The 22,415-nt window shown below is 39.6% G+C and overlaps 3 protein-coding genes across 7 annotated transcripts in view; 2 read left to right on the top strand and 1 right to left on the bottom strand.

Annotated features, from left to right (window-relative positions):
• The window catches only part of LOC118768579, a 102,316-nt gene that overhangs the window by 49,005 nt on the left and 30,896 nt on the right, over positions 1 to 22,415 (top strand). For both annotated transcript variants that reach the window (XM_036515354.1, XM_036515353.1), the window contains one exon: positions 5,361 to 5,524. In XM_036515354.1, coding sequence (XP_036371247.1) covers positions 5,361 to 5,524 — 164 coding nt within the window. The remainder of the gene's footprint in view (positions 1 to 5,360; positions 5,525 to 22,415) is intronic.
• The window catches only part of LOC118768581, an 84,779-nt gene continuing 73,272 nt past the window's right edge, over positions 10,909 to 22,415 (top strand). The window contains exon 1 of the mRNA XM_036515359.1: positions 10,909 to 10,977. The gene's annotated coding sequence lies outside the window, so the exon portion shown is untranslated. The remainder of the gene's footprint in view (positions 10,978 to 22,415) is intronic.
• Positions 18,983 to 22,415, bottom strand: part of LOC118768576 — a 21,956-nt gene continuing 18,523 nt past the window's right edge. For all 4 annotated transcript variants that reach the window (XM_036515349.1, XM_036515347.1, XM_036515348.1 and 1 more), the window contains 3 exons: positions 21,580 to 21,743; positions 19,526 to 19,686; positions 18,983 to 19,266 (listed from right to left, as the gene is read on the bottom strand). In XM_036515349.1, coding sequence (XP_036371242.1) covers positions 19,211 to 19,266; positions 19,526 to 19,686; positions 21,580 to 21,743 — 381 coding nt within the window. In that variant the 3' untranslated portion in view covers positions 18,983 to 19,210. The remainder of the gene's footprint in view (positions 19,267 to 19,525; positions 19,687 to 21,579; positions 21,744 to 22,415) is intronic.

The raw sequence follows: 22,415 nt of genomic DNA, 5'->3' as shown, positions 1-22,415 counted from the left end.
ATCCTTTTTTCCTTTCAGGCTCAATAAAACAAGTAGTAGCTGAGCAGTGGGGTTCATATGATCAACTAGTCCTTTCCTACAAAATTTCAGACCTTGTGTTTATAGTAGAAGGAATATTATCTTCTGCTTCCAGAATTACCACGCAGGTAGGCACTGTCTCCAGATATCAATCCAGAGTTCCTACAGATGACAATATTACCACTGTCTCTACAAGTGAAACCGGAGCGAAGGTTTTCGAACTGTTCACTGATAGCAGCACTGCTCGCTTCTGTCACCAGTATCAGCAGATACGACAACTCTGTACAATGGTCAATAACATACACAATGAGAGCAACACTGGTCATTAATCAAGTAATGCTTTCACCCACACAGAACTAAACTAGTGTCTCACATGAATACGAACAGTCACACTTCACTGAGCACATTAGATATCTAAATGCACATTCGATGGGATGTGTTCGATATTCTTGTTGGTTGTGTCAGTGCTGTTGGTGCGTTTGATGTGACGCAGATATATATATATACTATATATATATATATATATATATATATATATATATATATATATATATATATATATATATATATATTTATATGTATATGTATATATATATAAATCTATATATTAAATTAGAGATAAAACAACTATTAGGCAAATCAAACAGTGAAAAACATAAACCTAAACATAGAAATAAATTAATTAATATAAAATATATAAAATATAAAATTCAAAATTAAATTATTTCAATTTAAAATTAAAAATTTAAAAAGAAATTTAATTATTAATTTATACTTATAAATTTATAAATTTTTATTTATATATTTATAAGTATAAATTAATAATTACAAAAAGTTTTTTTTAATTTTCAATTTTAAATATAAATTTGAATTTTATATTTTATATATGTTATATTAATTAATTTTATTTCTCTGTTTTGGTTTATGTTTTTCACTGATTGATTTGCCTAATAGTGGTTTTATCTCTAATTTAATATATATACTTTTACTGTAAAATTAGAATTTAATTCTAAATCTAATTTTTTTCCCTGTAAGTTTGGATTTACTCCCTAATATTATTATTATTATTATTATTATAAATATATATATGTATATATATAGTTAATCCAAACAAGAAAACACAAAAAAACACAACAACGCGAGGACGTGGAACAAATATAGTATTATTGGACGCTCAGGAAAGAAGGGAAGAAGGAGGGTTTAACGTTTCAAGCGGAGCTCTTCGTCGGAAGCATAGGAGAAGGAAAGATCCAGAGAAGGGAAGACAGAGGAAAAAAAATCGCCAACGGTACACACGTGGTCACATATGTATGTGTATATAAGTACGAATGTATGTATATATGTATTTGTTGTAATATAAATTATTTTCTATACTGAATTTTGTTGTCTTTTCGTTGCCCTAGGAAACACAACTCTTGTAAGTAATGGAAAACATTAAATATTAACAGAAAATCATTTGGAAAATGACAAGATTGAAAAGAAGCCACGAGCGGGTATGGATTTTGTAGACATGTTGCTCAGTTTTAAGCCACATTCAACACATCGCTTAAAAGCTAATAAATATGTTGTACGATTTGTAATGGTGTATAATATCTAATGGTGTGTCGGCACGCGAGCGAGATATGAAACAATATTGATAAATGAAAATGTTAGAGCAAAAAATCAGTTCAGTAAATTAATTTAGTTCAAGCTGACAGTATTACGTCTAAGAGGTTCGTGCTTATATATCGACTGACAGTCACCAGATGAGGTTGGTTGGTTGAATTCATTCTTATGTTGTTTACTGTTAATACAATTCGCACTCAGTTACAGAGATTCATGTTTGGGCAGCAAAAAAAATTTCGATGCTTAAATCGATAAGTTCGATTAAACTCAGCAGTCAGGAGAATCAGTGCTGTCATAGGTTCAATACATGGTTGCATTTATTGAAGCTTAAATAGATTGAAAAACAACAGAAATGTAGCATTAATTATATATATATATAGCAGTAAAAGTTTCAAGTTCGAATCCAGCTCGTTTCTGTATCTTACATAGACCACATGATGTATTTTTATACGATTGTGTCCCAAGCAAGGTTTGAGACCAGTGTAGTACAAGGGACTACGAAGAAGGAAAGGAAAGGAGCCCACATATTCAAAACCGGTTGATCGACAAAGCTTAATGGACCGAATATCAAGAGCAAAGGAAACGAAGACGATTTAGTGAGTTCGAGAGAGCAGTAGTTTTGAGGAAAGAAACTGTGGGAATAAAAGCACTTAAGACTGACAGGAAGCTCAACAGGGAAACGATGCGTCTTTAAAAGAGAAATGGGGGTCACGTTTGAAGGTTTTGAGAGGAGTTACTAGACAAGAAATTTCATCAGAGCAAAGTCTGTGGAAATAGTGGAGGTAAAACAGTGTCAGAATACGTTGCGATTTGTAAACATTTAGTTAGACAGGTGTACAGAATTATGAGGCGGAAATGTTTTTTCTTTAATAAAAAAATTGTTTCTGGAGAACTTTTTCCAACAGAACCCAGACATGCGACTGGTTTTCATCCTTGGTATACAATCTAACTTGATTTTTCAGTAAGAATATATGCTGTTCGCTTGTTTTTATGTCCTGGTTTTTGGAGCAGAAGCCAAGGCGTGAAGAATAGATCATTGAGGAAATACAAGATGATGTATAGTAGACATAGTATGTATGTATGTATGTATGTATGTATGTGTATGTATGTGTAGTATGTATGTATGTATGTATGTATGTATGTATGTATGTACGTATGTATATATATATATGTGTGTGTGTGTGTGTGTGTGTGCGAACCTATATGATAATGGAGAAAGCTGCTTAGTAATTAGATATGTAAAGGTTAATAAAGAATTCAATTATTAAAAGCTTGAACGTCTGGAATGTTTTTTTTATAAATTTATGAACCGACGCAAGAGAATTCGAGACAGGAGAGAAATCATCTCATCCTGCGTCAGATTGCTGAATGCACGCGTGCAGATGAAAAGGGATTTGGCGTCGAACAGACAGTAAACAACCAGAATGACCGACCTTAGAGTGTATCTGGCTCTATCGAGATTAGACCCGTAAATCGACGTCCAAATCCACTGTCACTTGAGGTTTGGACTGTTGTGACAGCTACTGGAAGGTCACCTCCCGTTTTTGTGATCTCGGATGTTGAAACGAATTCCCAGCAATACATTAGCGACATTCAGGTAGCTGAACCGTTTCTATGGGCTGATGAGCACTTTCAAGGGGCAACTTCGAGACTCCAGCAGGAATCACCACAGTTCCACAGCTCCGAGCAGACACATCTCTCGATTCAGAAAGCATTCAGTCTTTCATAAGCAAGGATGTATGGACCTCAAGAAGCTCCGATGCCAACTCGTTGGAGTTTTTCTGTTTGGTCCATTTGGGATCCGAGGCTCTCGAGCACTTCTCATGTTTCTCTCGGCACCCTGAAAGCAAAATTGTGCCCGTGTGAAGCAATTCAAACCTAGATTTAAGGTTGTGATTCGAAACAAAGGTGGTCATATCGAATAAATGTTATGATATCGTAAATGTGTTTCATTTTCCATTGCATTGCCACACTCAGTCCCGAAATATATAAATATCTTGCTATGGAAATAGTGAAAAATTTGTTTGCCCTGATTTGGGGATACCCTGAACACACACACACACACACACACACACACACACACACACACACACACACACACACAAGAGATAGATAGACAGATAGATAGATAGTTAGATAGATAGATAGATAGATAGATAGATAGATAGATAGATAGATAGATAGATAGATAGATAGATAGATAGATAGACAAGTAGATAGATAGATAGAAAGATATGGTTTTAGTATTTGGTTATTCTTTATGTGAATTCGTGTGTTAAAGCACAGTTTATTGTATCTGGGGAGAGTCATTCTCTTTTTAGTGCCTTATTAGTTAACACACGCACCGGTTCGATTTCCACTCATTTACTTATTTTTTCTAAAATTTTCCGTTACGTCTTTCAAAAGTCATTGAGCCTGTCCGTTATCAGGGCTGCGTTCTTTCTGTTTGTTTGTGCGCATGTGCGTGCGTTAGTGTGCATGTGTATACACATACGTATGTATATATGCATACATGTATGTATGTGTGTATCCATATATGTGTATGCATGTATATATACATATATGTGTGTGTATGCATGTGTGTACGTTTGTATGAATATATGCATGTGTGCACGTTTGTATTTATGTATGTATGTATGTATGTCAGGTCACTTTCGAGTGCTACTGGTAACATGTAACCGAGTACAGCCTGTTGCATAGTCGGGCCGTCTGCGACTAAACCGGCAACCCCACCAAGCTTGCTTTGTGAGGAGGGTGTTTATTGGACACCATGCGGGATGAATAACAAAACCCGTGAAAGGGCGGAGGAACTCTTGAGAGTCAATGGCCATCGAATAAATGTATTAAGGATGTATCAAGCGCGAGGACATAGAAATAATCGGACTGAATACCCGATCACGCGGTTAAACGATTGGGAGTGAAGGACTTCTAGCATTTGTTAGGGCATCCTTCTAGTAGAAGCTAGTCAGGTAACTGGGATAACTCCGAGGTCATACTGTATTGAAGGTTAAGTGATATATACCAGATAGTATCATGGTAGCATATGAGTGAAGTGTAATTAATTATATTATATGATTCATTTAGAGATAGCAAGATACGCCAAATCAGCAAATACAATCATTCATCAACAGATGCTTGCGTAGTATACTTAAAATTAGATGACCCGAACACACAAGCAATATGGAGCTATGGCAAAGAACAAATAAATTTTCGATTAGGGAGTAAATATTTAAGAAAAAGTGGTAGTAGATTCGTAGCACAATTATAAAAGACACACCAAATATAGCGAAAAGTGCTTTACAGTGTAATCCGGATGGATATAGAAAGAAAGGTAGGCCTAAGACTCATGGCGTAGATCAACACAGAAGGAACTAGAGAAAGGGGGACATTCATGGCAGAATATAAGTACAGAAGTGAAAAATTATGCGACATGGAATTCAACTCTAAGTGGCCTATACTCCGCGTTGGAGGGTTAAAGGCAGGAAAAAAAAACATACGTATGGAGCGAGTGACCAATCAAAGTCATTAATTTCGCATGTTAAACAGATTAATTTCGGTCAAGAGAATTACGAAGTAAAAATGAGAGTGGACATTAAGCTAACAGTGAAGGAAATACATATTGAATTACCTCGATCTATTTAACTTGATCCATTTATTTTTATTATGTGTGTATGTGCGTGCGTGGTTGTAAGCGTATGTGGTTGTATGTGTGTGCTACATGCTCATTTATTTTACAGGTGAAACTGGTGATTTATAAAAACAAAACAGATGTGGTAACTATAATATTTGATGGACGAAATACAACCCTTCAAAGCTGGTTCTCTCACGAAAAGTTGAAAAATTCACCGTGGAACGACCTAGCTTCAGCCACCGGAGTTCAATTATCAATTGAGGGATTTGGGTATGCAAATATTTATTTCATCTTCTTTTATTTTGTTATGTACAGACCTATAATGTTAAAAAAGTCACTTTACGTACGCTATAGATAAATTTTAACACTATACATTTCGACGCGACACTTTCTGGGGATGAAAAACGCATCTCTAGGCTTTCAACATTATATCTTCATTTATTATAATATACAGAATGCAAATTTGAACTAATACTGCTTCCGTCCGTAATAATGAAATATATTCTGCCTCTTGACTAACAGCAACGCAGGTGAATTGTTAATCACTGTTTTTCTAAACCGAGGCTAAATAGGTCTGCGCATGCGGATGTCAATGACTACTTCATATTGAAGTTTTGAAAGAAACAGGAATACGTACAGCGGGAAGACCGAAAATGTCTTGAAAGTCATAACATGCCGGCGGGAAATAACATCATTAGGTGAGACAAGCTGACACTGGATCAGCTTCGCTGACTGACAGGTGACGGTCGTTTAGAGAATGCGCTGGCTAAAACTACGCGCCTTCACTACTCAGTTAAGGTGAGACAGGGTCACGTGACAACTTGCTGCGGCTGCCTGCTGGAGTCTCGTGGCAGGTATTTAAAGGGAGAATTTTGACAAGTCTGTCGGTCACCGGCTGACACTCGCTGACGATACATCGAAGAGGCCCGGGAACAGAAGAAAGAAGACATGCACACAACATCAGAGCTGAAGACATTCCCGAAAGGGCGGGGGGATCCCGCCACGTCAAAACGGTAGAGGAGTAGGGGCCGAAACCGAACGTGGTTCCTCCTGATGATGTCTTGAGCTAATGGATCCTACATAGGAGGTGTTGTGGTAGCAGACCACGAAACTCGGTTGTATTTCCTCCTAGCAATTCCACCGCCGCTGGAAAAGGTTATTTCTCTGTTGCTAATATATTTCCGTATTTTTAACAACACACTTTTAAATTAAATGTTTTCCCGTGACAAACAGCTCAGTTTCCTGGATTTCACATCAAGAAGCATGTTTCAAAGTGGGAAACACGAAAATATATTTTCACCTTAATGTGCTCATTTACTTGTTTCAGTCATTTGACTGTGGCCATGCTGGAGCACTGCCTTTAGTCGAGCAAATCGACCCCAGGGCTTATTTTTTGTAAGCGTAGTACTAATTCGATCGGTTTCTTTTGCCGAACCGCTAGGTTACCGTTGTCAAGGCATGTTGGGGCGACAAACACAGACACACACAGACAGACAGACAGACACACACACACACACACACACAAATACACACACACAAATATTCTCATACACACACATACATACACACACGCACACACACATATATACATATATACGACGGGCTTTTTTCAGTTTCCCTCTACCAGATCCACTCACAAGGCTTTGGTCGGCCCGAGGCTATAGTAGAAGACACTTGCCCAAGGTGCTACACAGTAGGACTGAACCCGGAAGGATGTTGTTGGTAAGCAAGCTACTTACCACACAGCCACTTTACCATAATTATATTTACTTGTAAGTGTTGGGTTTAGATATTTTTATGTTCCGTTATATTATTTCTTTTGACTAGAATTCATTTTATATTTATTTAGCGCTTTGATAAGATGTTTAATACAGGAAAATGTTATCGCTCGTATATTTGTGGCCGTTTGTGGATTTATTTATTTTTGTACCAAAGTGTTTGCCTCGTGTGTAATTTCGCCTTTGTTGGTGTATTGACATTTGCGCATTTCCGCGTGTTTGTGTGAGCATGTGTGTGTGTGTGTGTGTATGTGTGTGTGTGTGCGTACGTGTGTGTGTGCGTGTTTCAGTGCATATGTGTGTTTTTATGTGTGTGAGTGTTTAAACCCACATCTTTGTGTGTATACACATTTAGTATGATACACAGATGGCTATTTTTAATTAAACACTGACTAATTCAATTGCGTGTAGCGGACATACTAGTCTATTTAATAGATGTTTAGATTTTCACATTCTGAAACCCAAACAAGTTTTTTTTTTCTTTTTCTCCTTAGACATGTACGTCGCTTCTATATAACATTACATGGTTTTTGTGAAGGGGACAGAGGCTGGTTGACCATCAATGAGGGACCATTGACTGTCAGTACGAAGAGACAGATCACTACCCTTCAATTCGTTATTCTGATACAAAATCGAAAGTCATATGGAACAACAGTAAGTGATATTGTATATTCTGCGTGTGTGTGTGTGTGTGTGTGTGCGTGTGTGTGTGTGTGTGTGGGTGTGTGTCTTACTGTGAGTAGTAGTACTAAATGTTAATTTTGTACTTATTGTTCAGGAACCAATAAGCTTGATTGAGCTGATTTATGAATAAAAGCATTCTGACCGAGAATCGACTGTTATTTCTAGTAATTCGAATGACCACGTATAAAGCCTTCCCATGATATATTTGAATGTCTTTTTGTTGTTGATGTCGTTATTTGTTACTTGCAGGTTATGCATTAGCAGACTCCATGGCCATATTCATCCGCCTGAGGCAGCAGAACTAACCCAGCATATGATATCCATTGATACTATTGATGTTGTTAACGTCCATCCAATCCAGTTGACCACCACTGGTGATCCACATAAGTCACGTTTTACCTTTTAATAAAGAATCCACACAAATATTCCATCCAACATCGGTCTTTTGAGTTGTGATTCTCTTTCTCTCATTCCAGCTGTTGTTGTTGTTACCATTCACCCAATCCAGCTGACCACCACTGGTGATGCACATAAGTCACGTTTTACCTGTTAATAAAGAATCCATCTAAATATTGTATCCAATATCTGTCTTTTGAGTTGTGATTCTCTTTCTCTCTTTCTGAGAGCTGTTGTTGTTGTTCCAGTTCATGACTGTCCAGACTATATGTAAAAGAGATGTGTGTGTGTGTGTGTGTGTGTGCGGGCGTGCGCGTATATACGTGCATGCGCACCCATGCGTACGTGCATGCGTTGTGCCTTTGTGTAGATATATGAGGTTTTATCTCTCTGATGTTGGGGAAAGCTGGCAGAAACGTTAGCACGACGTGCGAAACCCTTAGCAGTATTTCGTCTGAGTTCAAATTCCGCCGAGGTCGACTTTACCTTTAATCCTTTCGGGTTCGATTAAATAAGTATCAATTACGCACTGGGGTCGATATAATCGACTTAATCCGTTTGTCTGTCCTTGTTTGTCCCCTCTATGTTTAGCCCCTTGTGGTTAGTAAAGAAAGAGGTATTTCGTCTGCTGCTACGTTCTGAGTTCAAATTCCGCCGAGTCCCACTTTGCCTTTCATTCTTTCAGGGTCGATAAATTAAGTACAAGTTACGCACTGGGGTCGATATAATCGACTTAATCCATTTGTCTGTCCTTGTTTGTCCCTTCTGTGTTTAATCCCTTGTGGGTAGTAAAGAAAGAGGATGTGGGGGAAAGCTTTCAGCAAATCAAATAGATCAGAACAATGATACTAATTATACAAAGGAAAGTAAAACAATATCCGGCGTTTCGCAGAAACAGTCTTTCGGTTGGTGGCTCTCGTTTCATCAGTGGCGTGTTAAAGGGTGGTACTCTTCTGATTTCGTGACCGACGTTTCACTTTGATCTCTCTCCAGTTTCCATTCTTGTGTTACAGAACAAACGTGGCAGCTCTACTGGAAGTGTACACCAAGGGAAAATATGGATCAGTGAAACTGCTTCTCTAATCTGAATGTGTGTCAGGGGCTGCTATTCTTCGCAGGCTTTCAATACAATAAAGGAACATGGCTCTACTGCGTAGAAGTATTTACGAGAAGAGCGAGAAGTTTTAAATGTCCGGACAAGCGTGAAATACAAGGAGTGATAAGAACACCCATTAACCTATTTCTTTATTACCCACAAGGGGCTAAACACAGAGGGGACAAACAAGGACAGACATTAACCATCACCAGTGACGTGGAGATGCAACAATTTAGGGAAATGCTTCTGGTGAACCAAGGATTGTCCATTGATGAGATGGCTTATTCTCTGCAAATTATTATGGTTCTGCATCCGCGACAAGCTTCGGTTCTGCGGAGTTAGTACGAGAAGGGCGCCAAGAGAGCGTTTCGATGTGAATAAGCGCAATCGTGTGGATCTTTGTCAATTCTTACTCGAACGCTTCAGCGATGAAACTAAAGTTGTTTTGAGGGAGCGTAGACACGATTGATGAAATCGGGGCCCATAACTTTGAGCCAGAATCCAAAAGGTTTAGTATGAAGCGGAAACGACACGAATCACCAGTGGAAAAGAAATTCAAGATTCAACCTTCGGCAGAAAAACGTGATGCTAAGCGTTTTGCGGGATGCAAAAAGGTCTATATTGCAACATTGTCCCTTAAAAGGGGTCTACTGTGAAATGTTGGTTAACAAAGGGAAACCAGCAATTCATAACAAACGCCGATGTCTATTATTGTAAGACAATGCACGCCCATATTCAGCCACCCACACATAGATAGTAGTTAGATAGATAGATAGAAAGATAGGTAGATAGATAGATAGTAGATAGATTGATAAAGCAATAGATAGATAGAGAACTAGATAGATAGATAGATAGTAGATAGATAGATAGATAGATAGATTGATAAAGCAATAGATAGATAGATAGATAGATTACCTTATAATAAAGGACCGTTAATTCCTAAGATACATGTAAAAACATGCAGAGTGAAACTGGTGAGAACTGTTCGTGTTATGCTTCGATGTCTGTAACTGTTTGCGTGTTTATTTGTAATGAAATGAAGAAAATTATCTATTGACACTTGAACTATCAATGGTTGTAATTAAGAGTGTACACAGGTCAGGACTATGTTCTTGTTCCATCATCCACGGTGATTGATTTCAATGATTTCCTATAATGAAAGTCTTCGGTATAGCGACCTCAATTGTTCTGCTTTTATATCTCCACTCACAGAAACACCAACATCACATCACGCTATCACCAGGTATTAAAACTACAACGTCACTATCACAAACAGCGCAACAGCCTTACTGCTAACATCGGAACGACGTCAGTAACCACACAGCCGTATTTTCTGCGAGCTTAGTGAAACGCATGTCTCTATTGAAGGCCCTTTTATTCTTCATAGCAATCAAAGGAGACATATTGGAAAATCTGGTTTAATATCACTTCTGTGGAGAAACAGTCATATTAGTAAACAGTCTTGAACTGAGTTGATGGTTCTCTGTTTTGCTCATTTATGGACAGTATACGGTTTGATTATTTATGGGCAGGTCTAAGTCTGTAAGTAATACTGATAAGAGAAATTAGGAGAGAAAGCAGTGGCCAGTACTGACAGTTACGAAGTGTTCAGACATCTGAAGACACAACTGTGGGTAACAGAGGGTAATATTGACGGGAAAAGACAGTAAGGGGAGCAGGGAAAAAGTTGTGACATTCACGAACCATCCTTACAAGAAGTCCTTACAGAACCACCTGAAGTGTACGCTCTCCGCCCTACCTCACTGAAAGTAAGTGTGTTTTCTATCACATCGCATTTTGTGTGTTCGGGTACGTGTTATGGCTAGGATATATTGCAGTTAAGATTAGAGTGTGTTGGTGTGTGACAACAGTTGAAACGAGGGTGATTGCTCGTGCAAACGCCAATCTTGCGCTCTTTCAATTGTTGTATCGAGTAAACGCTCTCTCTCTCTCTCTCTCCCTCACACACACACTGTTTCCCTCCCCTTGTTCTCTCTCATAGCTACCTAACTAGCTAAATATATTATATATATATATGTATGTATGTAAATATATATACATACATACATACAGATAGACAGACAGACAGATAGATAGACAGATAGGCAGGCAGACAGATAGGCAGGCAAGCAGACAGACAGATAGATAGATAGTTAGATAGATAGAGAGATAGAGAGATAGATAGATAGAAAGATAGATAGATAGATAGATAGATAGATAGATAGATGCAAAGGGCTTCCACATACTTTCCGGCTACCAGATTCCCTCTCTAGGCATTTGTTGGCCGGGCCAATACTAGAAGATACTTGCCCAAGTAGCCGCTCAGTGGGATTGAACCGGGAAGCATGTGATTACCAAGCGATCTCCTTAATCTTACAGCTCTGCCTGCGCCTATATTCTGTGGTCCCTGTTATTAATGGTCATGAATGAAGGCCCTAGAATTACTACCAACTGGAAAAGCCTCATCTGGTCTGAACAGATCTATGCTCAGTTGCCAGTATCACTTGTAGGTTGTTCCTATGCTGTTTGAGTTTTTAGGTTCTTTCTCTCCGCTGTGTTGTCCGGTTTTACCCCTCTAGTACAGAGAGTTCGATTTAACCCAAGCCTGGTTCTTGTGGCATGGAGGACAGGTTGTTACCCAAGCCGTGTGTCCCTGCTCTCTGCATCATTGATGGATCCAAAAGAACAGCAAGGAACGTTGCAGTCTCCTATCAGCGTCGTCGTAGGAGTTGCAAGAGTGAAGCATTGAACTGATTCAGGGTCTAATATAGCGGAACATAAAAATATTTACACCCAACACATACAAATAAATAAAATTATGGTAAAGTGGCTGTGTGGTAAGTAGCTTGCTTACCAACCACATGCTTCCGGGTTCAGTCCTACTGCGTAGCACCTTGGGCAAGTGTCTTCTACTATAGCCTCGGGCCGACCAAAGCCTTGTGAGTGGATTTGGTAGACGGAAACTGAAAGAAGCCCGTCGTATATATGTATATATATATATTTGTGAAGGTGTGTGTGTGTGTGTGTGTATGTGTATGTTTGTGTGTGTGTTTGTGTGTGTGTGTGTGTGTGTTTGTGTGTGTGTGTGTATGTGTGTGTGTGTATGTGTGTGTTAGTGTATGTGTGTGTGTGTTTGTCGCCCCAACATCCCTTGACAACCGTAACTTAGCGGTTCGGCAAAAGAACCCGATCGAATAAGTACTACGCTTACAATAAATAAATCCTGGGTTCGATTTGCTCGATTAAAGGCAGTGCTCCAGCTTGGCCACAGTCAAATGACTGAAATAAGTAAAAGAGCACATTAAGGTGAAAATATATTTTCGTGTTTCCCACTTTGAAACATGCTTCTTGATGTGAAATCCAGGAAACTGAGCTGTTTGTCACGGGAAAACATTTAATATAAAAGTGTGTTGTTAAAAATACGGAAATATATTAGCCATAGAGAAATAACCTTTTTCGTCGGCGGTGGAATTGCTAGGAGAAATTACAACCGTGTTTCGTGGTGTGCTACCACAACAGCCCCTATGTAGGATCCAGTTATCTCAAGACATCATCAGGAGGAACCACGTTCGGTTTCGGCCCCTACTCCGCTACCGCTTTGACGTGGCGGAATGCCCCCGCCCTCTCGGGGATGTCTTCAGCTCTGGTGTTGTGTGCATGTCTTCTTTCTTCTGTTCCCTGGCCTCTTCGATGTTTCGTCAGCGAGTGTCAGCCGGTGACTGATTTTTTATTACGCACTAAGGGCTACATAGAGGGGACGCTACAAACATTGGGGACATAGAACATCACAATTACACAGTTATGGGTAAAATGAATCAATGAAAATGATATATGAAAGTGGTGCTAACGGCCGCATCCGCTAGCATCACTTACCTGTACTTCAGTCTTGCTCAGCCCTAATAAAATATGTCTTCACCTCTATCCTTCTCTCAAATCTCTCTTCCAATTCTTTTATCTCTTCCTCCATATCCACTTCAATTATTCCCCAGTTCATCCTTTCGCACCTTTCCATAAACTCATCCAATTGTTCCTTTGGAATTACTGCACATCTTTTCCCTCCCCCATCACACCATTGGTAGTCCGTCATTGTCTCTTTTATCTCCTCATTTCCTGCAATACATAAAACGCTGGGCCTGGGTTCTTTTTTAGTGTCTTGACTGTGTGTATCTTTTTTCTGTTTTCTTGTTGGTGGGTTCACTGTCTGCAGGGGAAGGGTGGGACTCAGAGGGTGAGGGTGGTTTTGGGGTGGATTGGGGTTCCGTACTGTTTGCTTTTCTCCTTCTTCTCTTTCTTCTTTTGCTTCCTTCTTCCCACTCTTGCTGGATCTCCTCTTCTTCTGTATGGTTCTCTTCTTCTTTCGTTTCTTCCTCTTTTTGGGGTTCCGCAACGATTTCCTTTTCCTTTGGTGGGGGAGGGCAGTTGGCTCTTATGTGGCCTCTCTGACCACACTTATAACAGCGCGGGGCCCTGCCCTCCACCCACACTCTCATGATGATGTTTCCCATTCTTATATCTTCTGTTAATCCTTCTAGCGTTTTGATCTCCGCCTGTACGTTCATGTCCAGGGTAGCACCCCTCCAGCCTTCATATTTTATGGTGGCATGGAGGATGTCCACCTTTTCTTCATTTCCTTTAATCACAGCTGCTGCTATATATTCTCCCTCTAGGTGTGGGATAATTCCCTCCACCCTAATTCTCGTAGTTCTCCTGTTTAGGTACGAAAGGTAGTAGGTACACCTTCTCCGTTCTTACTGCCTTGGCTGCCATTTTTCTTGCGACACTCTCGCTCCTATATTGCACCGTCGCTGTACCGTATTCCATTCCTCTTGTCAAATAAACAATTTCCTCCTCTGTCTGTTTTAGCGCCTCTTCAATAATTTCCATGCTTACTATCTTACATTCTATATTTGACGGTCCTGCGTTCGAACCACTCCCCACGCTTTGTTGGTGGTGACAGTTCGACTTCACCGTCTTCGTCTTTCATAAATTCCTGGAAACCTGGCAGTTTAACCTGGTCTATCCCCTTTTCTTCCGACTTCTTCTTCGTTACTCCTGCATACGTATTTTCAAGCTTCTTATCCATTCTTTTCACTGCTCTTTCTAGTTCCTCCTCAGACGTTGACAATTCCGACAAACTTTCAAACAAATTTCTTCCTGCCATCTCTCCCGTTAGGGAGGGGCAGTCCCTTTTTTATCGTTGTCTGTCTCAACACAGACAGACAACGATAAAAAAAAACCTCAAACCGAAACGTTCAACAACAACAACAAATTCGACGCTCAACGAACAGTCAGCAGCTCGCAAAAAACCAACCACTCCAAACCGGTGTCAGCCGTTGACTGACAGACTTGTCAAAATTCTCCCTTTAAATAACTGACCCCGAGGCTCCAGCAGGAAGCAGCAGAAAGTTGTCACGTGACACTGTCTCACCTTAACTGACTAGTGAATGTGCGTAGTTTTAGCCCGCGCATTCTCTAAACGACCGTCACCTGTCAGTCAGCGAAGCTGATTCAGTGTCAGCTCGTCTCACCTAATGATGTTATTTCCCGCCGGCACGTTATGACTTTCAAGACATTTTCGGTCTTCCCGCTGTACGTATTCCTGTTTCTTTCAAAACTTCAATATGAAGTAGTCATTGACAACCGCATGCGCAGACCTATTTAGCCTCGGTATAGAAAAACAGTGATTAACAAATCACCAGCGTTGCTGTTAGTCAAGAGGCAGGATGTATTTCATTATTACGGGCGGAAGCAGTATTAGTTCAAAATTGCATTCTGTATATTATAATAAATGAAGATATAATGTTGAAAGCCTAGAGATGCGTTGTTCATCCCCAGAAAGTGTCGCGTCGAAATGTATAGTGTTAAAATTTATCTATAGCGTACGTAAAGTGACTTTTTTTAACACTATAGGTCTCTACATAACAAAATAAAAGATGATGAAAAATATATTTGCATACTGATATCCCTCAATTGAGAATTGAACTCGGTGGCTGAAGCTAGGTTGTTCCACGGTGAATTTTTCAACTTTTCGTGAGAGAACCAGCTTTGAAGGGTTGTATTTCGTCCATCAAATATTATAGTTACCACATCTGTATGGTTTTTATAAATCACCAGTTTCACCTGTAAAATAAATGAGCATGTAGCACACACATACAACCACATACGCTTACGACCACACACGCACGCACATACACACATAATAAAAAGAAATGGCTCAAGTTAAATAGATCCAGGTAATTCAATATGTATTTCCTTCACTCTTAGCTTAATGTCCACTCTCATTTTTACTTCATAATTCTCTTGACCGAAATTAATCTGTTTAACATGCGAAATTAATGACTTTGATTGGTCACTCGCTCCATACGTATGTTTTTTTTTCCTGCCTTTAACCCTCCAACGCGGAGTATAGGCCACTTAGAGTTGAATTCCATGTCGCATAATTTTTCACTTCTGTACTTATACTCTTCTATGAATGTCCCCCTTTCTCTAGTTCCTTCTGTGTTGATCTACGCCATGAGATCTTAGGCCTACCTTTCTTTCTATATCTATCCGGATTACACTGTAAAGCACTTTTCGCTATATTTGGTGTCTGTCTGTATGTATGTAAGTACATACATACATACATACATACATACATACATACATATATAAATATATATATATATATATATATACACACATACGTACATACATACATATATATATATATATATATATATATATATATATATATATATATATATAGCTGTGAGAGAGAAGAAGGGGAGGGAAACAGTGTGTATGTGTGTGTGAAAGAGAGAGAGAGAGAGAGAGCGTTTACTCGATACAACAATTGGAAGAGCGCAAGATTGGCGTTTGCACGCAGAATCACCCTTATTTCAACTGTTGTCACAGACACACACACTCTAATCTTAACTGCAACATATCCTAGCCATAACACATACCCGAACACATAAAATGCAATGTGATAGAAAGCACACATACTTTCAGTGAGGTAGGGCGGAGAGCGCACACTTCAGGTGGTTCTGTAAGGACCTCTTGTGAGGATGGTTCGTGAATGTCACAACTTTTTCCCTGCTCCCCTTACTGTCTTCTCCCGTCAATATTACCCTCTATTACCCACAGTTGTGTCTTCAGATGTCTGAACACTTCGTATCTGTCAGTACTGGCCACTGCTTTCTCTCCTAATTTCTCTTATCAGTATTACTTACAGACTTAGGCCTGTCCATAAATAATCAAACCGTATAGACTGTCCATAAATGAGCAAAACACAGAACCTTCAACTCAGTTCAAGACTGTTTACTAATATGACTGTTTCTCCACAGAAGTGAAAATAAACCAGATTTTCCAATATGTCTCCTTTGATTGCTATGAAGAATAAAAGGGCCTTCAATAGAGACATGCGTTTCACTAAGCTCGCAGAAAATACGGCTGTGTGGTTACTGACGTCGTTCCGATGTTAGCAGTAAGGCTGTTGCGGTGTTTGTGATAGTGACGTTGTAGTTTTAATACCTGGTGATAGCGTGATGTGATGTTGGTGTTTCTGTGAGTGGAGATATAAAAGCAGAACAATTGAGGTCGCTATACCGAAGACTTTCATTATAGGAAATCATTGAAATCAATCACCGTGGATGATGGAACAAGAACCTAGTCCTGACCTGTGTACACTCTTAATTTCAACCATTGATAGTTGATGTGTTAATAGATAATTTTCTTCATTTCATTACAAATAAACACGCAAACAGTTACAGACATCGAAGCATAACACGAACAGTTCACACCAGTTTCACTCTGCATGTTTTTACATGTATCTTAGGAATTAACGGTGCTTTATTATAAGGTAATCTAACTATCTATCTATCTATTGCTTTATCAATCTATCTATCTATCTATCTATCTATCTATCTATCTATCTATCTATCTATCTATCTATCTATCTATCTATCTATCTATCTATGTGTGGGTGGCTGAATATGGGCGTGATTTGTCTTACAATAATAGACATCGGCGTTTGTTACGAATTGCTGGTTTCCCTTTGTTAACCAAAATTTCACTGTAGACCTCATCTAAGGGACAATGTTGCAATATAGACACTTTTGCATCCCCAAAACGCTTACCATCACATTTTTCTGCCGAAGGTTGAATCTTGAATTTCTTTTCCACTGGTGATTCGTTTCGTTTCCGCTTCATACTAAACCTTTTGGATTCTGGCTCAAAGTTATGGGCCCCGATTTCATCAATCGTGTCTACGCTCCCTCAAAACAACTTTAGTTTCATCGCTGAAGCTTTCGAGTTAGAATTGACAAAGATTCACACGATTGCGTTTATTCACATCGAAACGCTCTCTTGGCGCCCTTCTCGCACTAACTCTGCAGAACCGAAGCTTGTCGCGGATGCAGAACCATAATAATTTGCAGAGAATAAGCCATCTCATCAATGGGCAATCGTTGGTTCGCCAGAAGCATTTCTGTAAATTGTTAAATCTCCACGTCACCGGTGACGGTTAATGGGTGTCCTTATCACTGCTCGTATTTCACGCTTGTCCGGCCATTTAAAACTTCTCGCTCTTCTCGTAAATACTTCTACGCAGTAGAGCGCTGTTCCTTAATTGTATTGAAAGCCTGCGAAGAATTGCAGCCCCTGACACATATTCAGATTAGAGAAGCAGTTTCACTGATCCATATTTTCCCTTGGTGCACACTTCCAGGAGAGCTGCCACGTTTGTTCTGTAACACGAGAATGGAAACTGGAGAGAGATCAAAGTGAAACGTCGGTCACGAAATCAGAAGCGTACCACACTTTAACACGCCACTGATGAAGCTAGAGCGACCAACCGAAAGACTGTTTCGGCGAAACGCCGGATATTTTTTCACTTTCCTTTATATCATTGTTCTGATCTATTTGATCTGCTGAAAGCTTTCCCCCACATCCTCTTTCTTTACTACCCACAAGGGGTTAAACACAGAAGGGACAAACAAGGACATACAAACGGATTAAGTCGGTTATATCGACCCCAGTGCGTAATTGATACTTATTTAATCGACCCCGAACGGATGAAAGGTAAAGTCGACCTCAGCGGAATTTGAACTCAGAAAGTAGCGCAGACGACATATCTATTTTTTTATTACCCACAAGGGGATAAACACAGAGGGGACAAACAAGGACAGACAAACGGATTAAGTCGATCATATCGACCCCAGTGCGTAACTGGTACTTAATTTATCGACCCTGAAAGGATGAAAGGCAAAGTGGGCCTCGGCGGAATATGAACCCAGAACGTAGCAGCAGACGAAATACCTGGGCTAAACACAGAGGAGACAAACAAGGACAGACAAACGGATTATATCGACAAAGTCGATTATATCGACCCCAGTGCGTAATTGATACTTATTTAATCGACCCCGAAAGGATGAAAGGTAAAGTCGACCTCTGCGGAATTTGAACTCAGAACGTAGCGGCAGACGAAATACTGCTAAGCATTTCGCTCGGCGTGCTAACGTTTCTGCCAGCTTTCCCCAACATCACAGAGATAAAACCGCAGATATCTACACACACGCACAACGCATGCACGTACGCATGGGCGCGCATGCACGTATATACGTGCACTTTGGCACGCACACATACACACACATCTCTTTTACATATAGTCAGGACAGTCGTGAACTGGAACAACAACAACAGCTCTCAGAAAGAGAGAAAAAGAATCACAACTCAAAAGACCGATGTTGGATACAATATTTATGTGGATTCTTTATTAACAGGTAAATCGTGACTTGTGTGGATCACCAGTGGTGGTCAGCTGGATTGGGTGAATGTGAACAACAACAACAGCTGGAATGAGAGAAAGAGAATCACAACTTCAAAGACCGATGTTGGATAGAATATTTGTATGGATTCTTTATTAAAAGGTAAAACGTGACTTATGTGGATCACCAGTGGTGGTCAACTGGATTGGATGGACGTTAACAACATCAATAGTATCAATGGATATCAAGTGCTGGGTTAGTTCTGCTGCCTCAGGCGGATGAATATGGCCATGGAGTCTGCTAATGCATAACCTGCAAGTAACAAATAACAACATCAACAACAAAAGACATTCAAATATATCGTGGGAGGGCTTTATACGTGGTCACTCGAATTACTAGAAAGAGCAGTCGATTCTCGGTCAGAATGCTTTTATTCATAAATCAGCTCAATCAAGCCTGATTGGCAGCTAAACAATAATTACAAAATTTACTTTTAGTACTACTACTCACAGTAAGACACACGCACACACACACACGCACACACACACGCAGAATATACAATATCACTTACCGTTGTTCCATATGACTTTCGATTTTGTATCAGAATAACGAATTGAAGGGTAGTGATCTGACTCTTCGAACTGACAGTGAAGTGGTCCCTCATTGATGGTCAACCAGCCTCTGTCCCCTTCACAAAAACCATGTAATGTTATATAAAATCGACGTACATGTCTAAGGAGAAAAAGAAAAAAAAACTTGTTTGGGTTTCAGAATGTGAAAATCTAAACATGTATTAAATAGACTAGTATGTCCGCTACACGCAATTGAATTAGTCAGTGTTTAATTAAAAATAGCCATCTGTGTATCATACTAAATGTGTATAAACGCAAAGATGGGGGTTTAAACACTCACACACATAAAAACACACATATGCACCGAAACACGCACACACACACGTACGCACACACACACACATACACACACACATGCTCACACAAACACGCGGAAATGCGCAAATATCAATACACCAACAAAGGCGAAATTACACACGAGGCAAACACTTTGGTACAAAAATAAATAAATCCACAAACGGCCACAAATATACGAGCGATAACATTTTCCTGTATTAAACATCTTATCAAAGCGCTAAATAAATATAAAATGAATTCTAGTCAAAAGAAATATTATAACGGAACATAAAAATATCTAAACCCAAAACATACAAATAAATATAATTATGGTAAAGTGGCTGTGTGGTAAGTAGCTTGCTTACCAACAACATCCTTCCGGGTTCAGTCCTACTGTGTAGCACCTTGGGCAAGTGTCTTCTACGGTAGTCTCGGGCCGACCAAAGCCTTGTGAGCGGATTTGGTAGAGGGAAACTGAAAGAAGCCCGTCGTATATATGTATATATGTGTGTGTGCGTGTGTGTATGTATGTGTGTGTATGAGAATATTTGTGTGTGTGTATTTGTGTGTGTGTGTGTGTCTGTTTGTGTGTGTCTGTGTTTGTCGCCCCAACATGCCTTGACAACGGTAACCTAGCGGTTCGGCAAAAGAGACCGATCGAATTAGTACTACGCTTACAAAAAATAAGTCCTGGCGTCGATTTGCTCGACTAAAGGCAGTGCTCCAGCATGGCCACTGTCAAATGACTGAAACAAGTAAAAGAGCACATTAAGGTGAAAATATATTTTCGTGTTTACCACTTTGAAACATGCTTCTTGATGTGAAATCCAGGAAACTGAGCTGTTTGTCACTGGAAAACATTTAATTTAAAAGTGTGTTGTTAAAAATACGGAAATATATCCTATGTAGGATCCAGTTAGCTCAAGACATCATCAGGAGGAACCACGTTCGGTTTCGGCCCCTACTCCTCTACCGTTTTGACGTGGCGGGATGCTCCCGCCCTCTCGGGGATGTCTTCAGCTCGGGTGTTGGGTGCATGTCTTCTTTCTTCTGTTCCCTGGCCTCTTCGATGTATCGTCAGCGAGTGTCAGCCGGTGACTGATAGACTTGTCAAAACTCTCCCTTTAAATACCTACCGCGAGGCTCCAGCAGGCAGCCGCAGCAACTTGTCACGTGACACTGTCTCACCTTAACTGACTAGTGAAGGCGCGTAGTTTTAGCCCGCGCATTCTCTAAAGGACCGTCACCTGTCAGTCAGCGAAGCTGATCCAGTGTCAGCTCGTCTCACCTAATGATGTTATTTCCCGCCGGCATGTTATGACTTTCAAGACATTTTCGGTCTTCCCGCTGTACGTATTCCTGTTTCTTTCAAAACTTCAATATGAAGTAGTCATTGACATCCGCATGCGCAGACCTATTTAGTTTCGGTTTAGAAAAACAGTGATTAACAAATCACCTGCGTTGCTGTTAGTCGAGAGGCAGAATATATTTCATTATTACGGACGGAAGCAGTATTAGTTTAAATTTGCATTCTGTATGTTATAATAATTGAAGATATAATGTTGAAAGCCTAGAGATGCGTTGTTCATCACCAGAAAGTGTCGCGTCGAAATGTATAGTGTTAAAATTTATCTATAGCGTACGTAAAGTGACATATTTTAACAATATAGGTCTCTACATAACAAAATAAAAGAAGATGAAATATATATTTGCATACCTAAATCCCTCAATTGAGAAATGAACTCCGGTGGCTGAAGCTAGGTCGTTCCACGGTGAATTTTTCAACTTTTCGTGAGAGAACCAGCTTCGAAGGGTTGTATTTCGTCCATCAAATATTATAGTTACCACATCTGTTTTGTTTTTATAAATCAACAGTTTCACCTGTAAAATAAATGAGCATGTAGCACACACTTACAACCACATACGCTTACAACCACACACGCACGCACATACACACATAATAAAAAGAAATGGTCAAGTTAAATAGATCGAGGTAATTCAATATGTATTTCCTTCACTGTTAGCTTAATGTCCACTCTCATTTTTACTTCGTAATTCTCTTGACCGAAATTAATCTGTTTAACATGCGAAATTAATGACTTTGATTGGTCACTCGCTCCATACGTATGTTTTTTTTTCCTGCCTTTAACCCTCCAATGCGGAGTATAGGCCACTCATAATTGAATTCCATGTCGCATAATTTTTCACTTCTGTACTTATATTCTGCCATGAACGTCCCCCTTTCTCTAGTTCCTTCTGTGTTGATCTACGCCATGAGATCTTAGGCCTACCTTTCTTTCTATATCCATCCGGATTACACTGTAAAGCACTTTTCGCTATATTTGGTGTGTCTTTTATAATCGTGCTACGAATCTACTACCTCTTTTTCTTAAATATTTACTCCCTAATCGAAAATTGATTTGTTCTTTGCCATAGCTCCATATTGCTTGTGTGTTCGGGTCATATAATTTTAAGTTTACTACGCAAGCATCTGTTGATGAATGATTGTATTTGCTTATTTGACGTATCTTGCTATCTCTAAATGAATCATAT

This window comes from Octopus sinensis, linkage group LG30, assembly GCF_006345805.1.
Source record: "Octopus sinensis linkage group LG30, ASM634580v1, whole genome shotgun sequence".
Classification (NCBI taxonomy): domain Eukaryota; kingdom Metazoa; phylum Mollusca; class Cephalopoda; order Octopoda; family Octopodidae; genus Octopus; species Octopus sinensis.
This window is presented reverse-complemented; position numbering and strand designations above follow the sequence as displayed.